At 37.0% G+C, this 11,657-nt stretch overlaps 1 protein-coding gene across 1 annotated transcript; it reads right to left on the bottom strand.

Moving 5' to 3' along the window:
* Positions 1-267: 267 nt before the first annotated feature.
* Positions 268-1,445, bottom strand: LOC131164232 (uncharacterized). The gene has a single exon (XM_058121263.1). It carries the CDS (start codon positions 1,069-1,071, stop codon positions 469-471), a length of 603 nt encoding a protein of 200 aa, XP_057977246.1. The 5' UTR covers positions 1,072-1,445; the 3' UTR covers positions 268-468.
* Positions 1,446-11,657: the final 10,212 nt, after the last annotated feature.

Genomic DNA, 11,657 nt, shown 5'->3' with positions numbered 1-11,657 from the left:
AGTAAGTAGATTTTATTAATAAATTTTTTTTAACTAATTTGATAAATTAAACGAATTAATCGTATTAATTGGATGCACAATCTTAAGAATTACAAAAGAATAAGGACACTATACTAAGGAATACTAACCTTGAGTCCCTCACTCGTTTCCCAAGGGCCAATTTGCCTCTCTCGTGTCCATATTTAATTTGCCATTTGCACTCATCAATCTAAACAAATCAGATTGATTTAATTTAGCACTCATATCTTTGTCATGCCAATGATCTATACAACATAAAATTTTCATTAAATGAAAAACAAAAACAAATATTTATTAAGTCGTTAAATTAAAAGATAGCTACGGCTACAAATTCCATTACAGAAGAGGATAACAGGAAAAAAAAAAAACAAAAAAACAAAAAAACAAACCAAAAAACAAAACAAAACACTACACAACGCCCAGAAATCACTATTCTGAAATCCATCCATTTCATAATTTTGTCTTGTAACGACAATTGGAGCGGTCAATTGTTCGATTTGAAACATTAATCATTAAATCGCAGGTGGTCTCAGAGACTACGTGAACCTTGAACGATCCCAAAATATACACTTTACCGGGAATGGTAGTGGAAGTGGTGAGGGGCAACTTCCCAGACATCACGTCGGAGTAAATTCCGGGGTTGGAAAGCAACCGATCGGCCATGACGGTGAGGGTCAAGTTCAGGCCGGTTGCCCCGTTGGCGGGTATCTCGCCGGCGGGAATTGGGGCAACGCCGACGACATCGTTTCGGTACAGAAGAAGGGCAGTGCCGCCGGCGTATCTGAACTTGACTCTGTTAGGGTTGTTCACGGTGAGATCGGCATCGATGACGACGTTCAGGAAGACCCTGAACTTTGGGATGCCCATAGAGACTTCCAGATTTTTCAGAGAAACAGAGTCCACGGTGGAAATGGGGTGTTTGGGCTTGAAGACCGTGAACCCCAGAATCAAAATCACGGCGACGAGGACAACCACTACCACCACAGAGGTCGTCGCCAAACAGCGGCTTCTGCGCCCCCCGGGGCGAGGAGGTTTTGCTGCATGATCTGACATTGGTGTATGAACACCTCAGGGTTCGAAATTTCAAATTACCAAATAACGCCCAAAAGCAGAACACAAATTTTTCAATTATATTTTTGCAGAGGAGAAAACATGAACGGGTAAAACCTACTTTTTCCCAATAATCAATTCCACCAAGCAAGAACTTCAGTTTCTGGATATATATAGTCAAAAGAGAAGTTAAAACGTGAGCTAGAGGGTTTTAGGCTGGGGTTTTGGACAGTGGCAGGGTCGAAGCTAGGGAAGGTACAGCATCTATATAGGTATAAATTACTATTAGTGTGGGCGATGCTTGAGGCTTGGGTTTTGGGGTTTGCTGGGATGAAAGGAATGTGGAGTGGTTAGGGAGGGCTTTCGTGCAAGATTTCAATCATGTGGGCTTGATGCACATGGGTATTTTGAATATTAGAGCATCGTGGTTAATTTGTAATTTTAAGCCCCATGCCCATTCCTCTGTGCAATGGGATCACGGGTGCTACAGAACCACACTAGTACATGATTTTGCCATTTTTTTTTTTTTTTTTTTTTTTTGTTTGGTTTTGATTTTGATTCCATTAGAGAGCATGTTGTTGTTGCGGGGAAGCTAGCTAGCGTGCACTATACTCTTTTCTTCTTTGGTTTCAACAAATTTTTGATTGGGTATTTAATAAAGGAGACGCGCTTTTAGTTTCAACGGCTGCATGGGTACTTCCAACGCATATGATTGGGAAATTAAAGGTTGGATCCAAACTTCATGAATTTTAAGAGAGAAGACGACACTTGTGTTGCCAGGGTAACGAATTTTCAATTTGAGTTGGGTGGAGGAATAGATTTATTCTCTTGGTGGAATTCAGAGATGCTTGAGCACCATAGGGTCTAAGTTCATAGTACATAACTTGATCCTGTGATGGAACCAAATAACATACTTAGTTAAGCCAACATTCTGCGCGCACACACACACAGATTCGTCGATTAAGTCCTGTAAAAGTATAGTAATTGAAACAACATTCACAATACAAAAAGATTTATAGGAGCAACACCTCCCAACTTTCTTTTTTTTTTTTTTTTCATTCAAAGAGAATGAAAGCATGCTCTAACATGTGCATGAACACATAATTCGTCCTTCCCTATTGCTCCATATCACTCACTGTAAAAACATTTTCATAAATATACTACAGCCAAGGATCTTCAATTATTATAAACTTTACATCCATAACCTTTTATGTGAAAAATAAATAAATCATAAACTATAAACTTTAAATATCAGAACCGGCCATATCAAACCTATCGAGAAGAACACCCGAAGAATCCGAATAACTCATTTCTCCCACTTTTCCTCTTTCTCTTTCTTTCCTTCACCAGATCTATGGGATCTCCTGATGATTAGAGAAGTAGAGGCAGAAAGAGGACAATTCATTTCTTTCTATCTTTTCTTTGCAGCCAACATCACCATGTAACTAACCCTCAAAGCTTAACTTGATGTATAGCATGCCCTTATAGATACTCCCCATAATAGTAGCTAATATATTTTATATATATATATAGGAATCTCTTCAAACTTCCACCATTAATTTCTCATATTAAATAAACTCATATGGGACACATACCCTACATGTGAGACCCATATCATTCATATGGGACATATCCTTTGGGATATAAATCCTACATTCTCCCACTTAGCCCATGTAAATGATATTAATATGAATTAACAAATAACCATAATGTGCACAAAATATTACCTTATTTATACTTTTCAATAAGATTACCATAATATCATAATTAAGCAACCCATTAGTACGAGTCATGGTGGTAAATATCATTAGAGCAACATCTTCCCTTTCATGTACCACAATACTAATAAACCACTTAACTATGATCCATAATAGGAAGTTACCATTCTGTCCATGTAATGTCTTTGTCAAAGACCATTTCTGTTTAACAGTAAACCATCTCCATAATCACGTGATTAATGGTAAATCGAAATAATGTTTAGAAATACTTTTATTGATATCATTATACATGTTATAGAACAAAACATAAAGATCCACTATCATACATCAAGGATTACAACAAAAACCTATGTGATCAACATGTTCTTTAAATGCCTTTGGTGTCAATCCCTTCGTTAAAGGATCTGCTATCATGAGCTCAGTTCTTGTATGTTTTATAAGCACTGCCTGTTTCTGAACTTCCTCCTTAACAGCCAAATACTTGAGCTCCATATGCTTAACGTCATTAGAGTATTTGTCGTTTTTGGAGAAAAAGACTACTGCAGAATTATCACAATAAATTCTCAACGGCCTGACTATACTGTCGACAATGCCAAGTCATGAGATAAAGTTTCGCTACCACAAAGCCTGAATCGTAGCCTCAAAGCACGCCACAAATTCAACTTCCATAGTAGATGCTGCTATGATAGTCTGTTCGGCGCTCTTCCACGATATTGCTCCTCCAGCTAATAGGAACAAATAGCTATACGTTGACTTACGACTATTAACACATCGAGCAAAATCTGAGTCGGGGTAGCCAACCACCTCCAACTGATCTGTTCTCCTATATGTGAGCATACTGTGTTTGGTTCCTTTTAAGTACCTCAAGACTTTCTTTGTAGTTTTCCAATGCTCCATTCCAGGATTACTTTGGTACCTCCCGAGCATCCCAACTACAAAACTAATATCTGGTCTCGTACAAGTCTGCACATACATCAAACTCCGAACAACAGATGCAAAAGAAATATTTTCCATACTTTTCTTCCCGAATTCATTATGTGGACAATCTTTTACACTGAACCTGTCCCCTTTACAAATAGGAGCAAGAGTTGGTTTACAATCAGCCATATGAAATCTTTCTAGAACTTTATTAATATATCCTTTCTAAGACAACCTTAACAATCTAAGTGATCTGTCCCGGAATATTTCAATTCCAATCACATAAGTTGCCTCACCCATATCTTTCATTTCAAAGTTCATAGAAAGAAATCTTTTGGTATCATTCAATAAGCCAAGATCATTACTAGCAAGTAAAATATCATTAGCATATAGAATTAGAAAGATAAACTTGCTCCCACTGACCTTTAGACATATACACCAATCAATAGCGTTTTCTTTAAAACCAAAGGTCGTGATGGTATCATGAAACTTAAAATACCATTTCCTGGAAGCTTGTTTAAGTCCATATATTGATTTCTTTAATTTGCAAACCATGTGCTTCTTTCCTTTAATCATTAAACCTTCAGGAATATCCATATAGACCTCTTCATATAAATTCCCACTTAGAAAGGCAATTTTCACATCCATTTTGTTGACCTGATAGGTCACACCCAGTTTTGATTATGACAAATACTCTTGCTACTGATGGTTATACTAAGACATGCATGCAGGTTCACTGTGCACGTGTATTCAGAGTAAAAGACATATCATGATGGCGTGTCGTGTTCGTGCCGAAGAATGAAGAATAATGTGTTATATTTTGTATTCATTATTTCATTTCTTCATTCTGGGATGTAAATTTAATTATGAACTGTGCACTCCTATGGCTTGTAATAATTTGCATCATGCATGGTAGGTAGGTATGCTCAAATAGACCATAGATGGAATTTAGGTACCTACACTAAGTACAAAAAACCCCAACATCACTGATCATATCAGGGGAATCAAATTAAAGTTAAAATGAACTTAATGGAAATAGTTGAGAGGGTCCGGCCGATCGAACCAAGGCCATGTAAAATGGCTCGGGCAACCGAACTAATCAACATGTTAACTTAAGTGTTCGGGCACCCAAACCTAATTTGAACATGTCTTCCCTTGGCACCTAAACTTATGTTAGAACACTTGTCAACTACCCAAGTGACTAATTAATTGAGTTCAAATTTGGCTCGGGCGACCGAAGTGCTTAGTTCGGTTAACTGAACTGTGAGTCGGGCACCCGAACTAACGAACAAATGCTACTGACTTTGTTTCGGCCGATAGACTAACTTTTCAGGCATCCAAACCATTAAAAGTTGAATTTTTGACTATCTGTTCGGGCACCCGAACCTCTGGGCGGGCGACCGAACCTCGCGGATTAAATTAATTTTTACCAAATTTTTAAATGAGGTAAAATAGGTTAATATTTTTAATGGTTTTTTAAACAATTTTAGTTATGCCCATTGTGTCCCCAACGGTCAAAAATTCCTCCTTGCCTATATATACCCATTCATTTGTCATAATTAGAAAGGATTAGCAAACTTGATTAGGGCAAAATTCTCTCAACATCCAAAATCCTATATTAGCCAAATACTATTTCCAGACACTCACATACTCCTCATTCTTGATCTCATTAAGCATTGTGAGTATTTTTAAGACTATTGTGCTTAACCTATTTAGCTAGGACTCTCATTTGAATTCTTGCTTGATTGATTTTCTTTAAGAGTTTAGCATTAAAGTTCTTCCACTGATTTTATTTGATAAATCTAGTGTGAAAATACTTTGAGGGTTGTGGTTCTTGCATTGTTATTGCAAGATACCTAAACCTAGATTTTGGTGTGCAAAAATCCTTTTTAAAAAGCTTGTGCTTCAAACAACTCCATTGTGCTTTGTATATTAGAATATCTTATTGAGTTTGTTTGATTGAACTTGCTTAGCATATTTTGAAACCCTAATCTGATTTTGTGTTATTCATATAGTGTATTTCAAATATTGCTTGGATATACACTATAGATCTAAACTGAAAATCTATACGTGATTGAGTGTTTAGCACACATTAGAGTACTGAGCATATTTACATATCATTCGTTCTTGCAATATTGATTGAGTTGTATTGGTGCACATATCTGCTTGTCTAGAAGCGAATTTTCGTGTACACATTTTATACACATTGGTTGTATTCTAGGCGCAGGCCTGAAGAGGGAGACTAGTCCTATGGAATAGTCCCGAATTGGCTTAGACCTGGTTAGGAAAGTTAGGTGCGCCATCCTATTTAGGCATGTTGGTTGAGGTCAACCCCTTGAATTGACCTAGTTTGTATAGGTGCCGCTCCACCCGTTTAAGTGAGCATTATAGTGGTAATCCTTGTGCTGGTGTGGCCAAGACGGGGACATAGGCACTGTTGGCCGTATCCCGATAACATATCGTGCGTATTCTTTACATTTCTGCTCTTTACCTTTACTACACGTATATGTTTATCTGTTGATTGCATAGTTTAACCCTAGGTTGTATTGCACTATTAATAAAACCAGTTAACCTTTCATGTGAGGGAAGATTGGTCACACACCCACCTGTATTCTATGGTGATAACTATGCTATATGGAAATTCAGAATGACTGCATATATGAAAGCCTTAAATTGGAAATTTTGAAAATTCATTGATCAGGGTGACTGTGTGCCTATGAAATCTATTGGGTGTACTAATGTTCCTAAATTTAAGTGTGAACTGAATGATCATGATAGGGACTTAGTACAGGTAAATTTTGATGCCATGAACACCTTACTGCATGCTTTAGATTCTAATGCTTTATGTGAGGTTATGGCATGTATTAATGCTAAGTAGGTATGGGATGAACTTGAGAGGAGATATGGAGCGTTAATGCAAAAAGATGTTATCTCTCTGTGCGACTCAAGCTCCATTGATCTTGAGGGAAGTAACCAGTGTTTTACTGCTTTATCTTATGATGAGGTTATCTCAGTTCCTTCTGCCTTAGTAGATAAATATGAAAATGATTCATGTGCTAATTTGAATGATGTATCTGATTATGAATCATATAATAGTAGTGACAGTGAAAGCATGTCATCTTATGAGGAACTGCAAGTTGAATATATTAGGACTCATAAATTACTTGTTAAATCAAATAAGAAATACTCTATGCTGAAAAACAAGTACGATGCATGCGTTAAAGAATGTGACTCAAAAGTTCTTGCTGAAAGAGAAAATAATTTGAAAATTAAAAGACTAGAAAGCAAGAATGAATCATTAGGAAAGAAATTGATTGCTTTGAAATCTAAAGTTTCTAATGATGATAAAAAGGATCACTCTATTGCAGATTTTGAAAATAAAGCAAACACTATGTCTAAAGAAATTATGAAACTTCATGATGTTTGCAAAGAATTGAAAAACTCAAAAATTCAAGATCTAGAAAAGAAAATAGAAGACCAGTCTAAGATCATCTACACGTTCACTAAAGGTAAGGAAAACTTTGATAAATTGTTAGGTGCACAAAAGATGACCTTAGATAAGGAAGGTATATGTTATAATGGGATTGAAAATAAGAAAAGAAAGAACCTATACATGGGGTACTTTGTAAGAGAATCAAAATATTATGTTAGTACCTCCTCTAATCCATACGCTCACACCACATGCATCTTATGTAAAAAGAAAGGGCACACAAAATTGATTGCCCATTTAAAAGAAAAGGTGTGAAACCCAAACGAGTATGGAAAATTAAAGAATCACCAACTCCTAACCCATCAAGAATAAAAGATAGAAAAATGATATGAGTTGTTAAGAAAGAAAACCCCTTGAAATTCAAGGAAGAATTTACTCGAATAGGAATTACATGATCACATAATTCTTCCTTAGTAGTTAGGATTAGCTATAGGGGGTTGTGTTGACTAAAGGCTTTGGAAGTGGCTCGGGGCTAAAAATGTAAAATCTGAGTATATGACCTTACATACTAAGTATTTTGAAAAATCAAGCCAATCTGCATATGCAAGTACATAACCAATTTGAAATTAATGCATATATACATTGGTTAAAATATTAAATTATTGGCTATTTGAATAAAAATCCACTTCCAAATGGACATAGCTTATTTGCCTTGGATCTAAATTTCAAATTGCTTAACACAAGCTCAATCATGAGTATCTAAAGTTAAGCATACCTTGTCCATTGCACAAGTCTGAGTTTTAGGAAATAACTAAACTCATCTTGAAGTCCTATCAATGCCCTAAGTCTTGTTGATAAACCATAGGGATCCTAGCTTTGGAAAACTAGTCAAAACAAAACAAGTTGACCAAGCTCGGGTGACCGAACCATACAGTGCACCTGCACTTCGAGCGAACAAACTTGAGGTCTGACCAGTCTGTTGACCAAGTTCCGAGCGGCTGAACTTTCACGTTCAAAACATTTCGGGCTGCTGAACTCGATTTGGGTCACCGAACTTTTCTTTGAGTAACCGAACGTGGATTTTGGGTGACCGGTTTAAGCATTTCATTTTTAATTAATGCGGTAGACCCTCAATTTCACAAAATGGCGCCTAAAATTTAGCCGACCAAACCAGTGCTCGGTCTACCAAAAAGACTCAATGAGGGTTTATATTTAAAGTTGTTCAGGCGACCAAACTTATGCTCAGGCACCCGAACCACGCTGATATATATGGTTTTTTGCGAAAATCAGTTCATTTTTCCCATACTCTTGAGAGCTTCCTCATTTTTCCCCTATTTTCAGCCTAGTTTTCCTTGAGAGATTTTTATGACTAGGGATCATAGATGTGCCGCTGCGGGTATTCCACTTGAAGAATGGTTCCCTACACCCGATCGGCATATTAAGTATGATAGGATTTTCCGCCTTAAAGACCCTATCTTAGGAAAAATCCTAGATATAGAATTCATGCAAACCCATTTCAACAATGTCCTGGACATGTTTCATTATCAAAGGTGGTATGAATTCATCGTCTTCCAGCCCAGGGGGATGTACCCTTTGCTCATTCGGCTATTCTACGCCAATCTTGCACAGGATGGCCAGGGATATTATTTGAGGATTCTTGAGACTGATATTCACTTTAACGATGCTTATCTGGCATAAACATTTGACATCCAGCGTGGCGACTTCATCTGCCTTGACTCTTCCTCCACCTGGATTGGCGAGCAGGATTTCACGGTAAGCACCTTCGTCAATCTAGTTATGACGAATCCAATAGCTGACTTGACACATACTCCCAGCTATAGATCCCTGACCTTAGAGGCAAAGGTGGTACACCACCTAATTTCATATAATATATTGCCTAAGTCAGGATCGAGAGACCATGTTTCCTATTTAGACTGTTTTGTGATGTGGTGCCTCTTTACTAGAATTAAGTTAGATCTCCCCAAGATGATCCTACGATGGATGTTTGTTAAGACCGTATTAAAGAGGATCATTTTACCCTACGATGGCATTCTGTCGAGGCTATTCGTTAGGGAAAGGATTAATAGGTTCACATTTGCCACCATCAATAAAGTCAGGCCCTCCGACACTTTTAACTCCACCACACTAAAGTTGATGGGATATTAGCTCATAGGCAACATGTGGTTACCCACTACACCTGAGAGAGGCCCAAGAGCTCAGGAAATCCCGCAGGAGTTGCCCCATGCGCTGTCTAACACCGAGATCATGGTAGCCATTACCAACCTCTCTGCATCATTTTAGCAGTTCAGGGGCTCCATGACAGAGCTGGCATCTTCATCTCACACCAGGATTAACTCTCTTTATAGCGAGTTCACCAAGTTCCAGTCCGAGGTGCGGGCTAACTTTCACATCCTCGGTGAGCGGTTGAGAGAGATGAATGACAGAACATTGGGGAGGATGATCAGATGGAGATGAGTGGTGCGGAGGAGGATGATGATCACGATGACGAGGAGACCTAGTGGTGTATCGTGAGGACCCGTCTCTTCATATCCAGCTTTTATCCGATCTACTTTTATGCTTTATTCATATATATTATTATCCAGTCTGTAATAACTTTAAAACAACTTTTATTTTTGACAATCACGCTCACCACGTACACACGCAGATTCTATCTTGTGGTGATCGCGCTTTTTCTTACAATCATATATATATTTATCTGATAGTGCTTAGACTTGCACGTGTTTGTGCCTGGATGACTATACTATTGAAATGCATGTTTACTGTAGAATGCCTCCTTTATGGTGGATGCAATTGATAAGAATTGTCTGCTGGTAGATTTAGGTTCTCGCATGCCTTAAACTCTTGAGATACTGCTTGTTTGAGAATTTTTTTTGTGCAGGCTAATTTTGGGAAATATCCTATTTACAACCAGCATGCTGCCGAATTTTCTATAGACATTTGCCCAAAAGGCTAAAATGATTGAATATCGTGTGGGAAAATGAAATTTAATTTTAGATTTTAAATGTTTACGCTTAGCTCATTTGCTTTGAAATTTTTAAATTCCTTGGAGCTGGTTGTGCGTATATATTTAAAGTGCTTAGATATTGGTAGGTTTTTATGAATTGATCATAGTTTCAAACAAAATGCTGCCAAGTTTTTTAAAAATTATTGCACATAACTCTATATCAATTTCTAAATGCTAAACTTTTTAAAACTTGAGTCATGTTTCTAAAATAATATTTGAATTTTACTCAAGTTGATTTATAAAGAAAATGCATATTCATAGGGGGAGTCTCTTAACATTAAGATCATTAGGCCCTAAGAAATAAAAATGTATTGTGCCTTCATTTGTGTATCTTTAAGAAAGTACATTAACTAGGTGATATCAATGTGCATGTTTTGGCAAAATCTTTATTTGATATCATGCTCGTTTCAAAACAGCATGCCTCTACAAAAATTGGTAGCTTAACAATTGGTATGTTAATAGTTGGTAGCCTCACAACCACGTAAGTATAACACTTGGTATCAGGCCGACATGTTTTCATTATGCTATACCTTGTGGAAATCCATGTTTGTTTTGTCAACCAAAGATGATTATGATAAAATTTAAATAAAAACATTTTTGAAAGGATGAGTAAAAGCCAAATGAAAATTTAATCTTCATCCTTGCATAATCATCCATTAGGAAAGTATAGAACATTAAGATTATTAATGTGTTGCATGTCACTCTTACTTCCTTACTACACATTCTGTTTGGGTACATTAATTGAAAGATGCTATATATTGTTTATGAAAACTCCAAACAAGTCACTTAGGTACAAGGTTATGATTGGGAACGATCTCTTTTCAAACGACATGCTGCCGAATTTTTAAATACTCCCAACATACCTTCTGTATCTAAATGACATCCTTTGCCTTTGCACTTTATTGCTTAACCATTTTTGTTGTTGCCAAAAGGGGGAGAAGACCCAAAAGTGAGTAAAACAATGCTTAATCATGCTTAATCTTTTATTACTCATTACTTTAATTATCTTTATGCATAAAGTCAGGGGGAGCCTTTCTTGGCTGTACCCACTTTTGCATAAAGTATTTGTCATCATCAAAAGGGGGAGATTGTTGACCTGATAGGTCACACCCACTTTTGATTATGACAAATACTCTTGGTACTGATAGTTGTACTAAGACTTGCATGCAAGTTCACTGTGCACGTGTATTCGGAGTAGAAGACATATCATGATGGTGTGTCGTGTTCGTGTCGAAGAATGAAGAATTATATGTTGTATTTTATATTCATTATTTCATTTCTTCATTCTGGGATGTAAATTTAATTATGGACTGTGCACTCCTATGGCTTATAATAATTTGCATCATGCATGGTATGTAGGTATGCTCAGATTGACCATAGATGGACTTTAGCTACCTACACTAAGTACACAAATCCCCAACATCACTTATCATATCAACGGAATCAAATTAAGGCTAAAATGAACTTAATGGAAATAGTTGAGACGGTTCGGGTGACC

Source organism: Malania oleifera, chromosome 9, assembly GCF_029873635.1.
Source record: "Malania oleifera isolate guangnan ecotype guangnan chromosome 9, ASM2987363v1, whole genome shotgun sequence".
Classification (NCBI taxonomy): Eukaryota; Viridiplantae; Streptophyta; class Magnoliopsida; order Santalales; family Ximeniaceae; genus Malania; species Malania oleifera.
The sequence above is the reverse complement of the archived record's forward strand: the minus strand, read 5'-3'. Positions and strand labels throughout refer to the sequence as shown.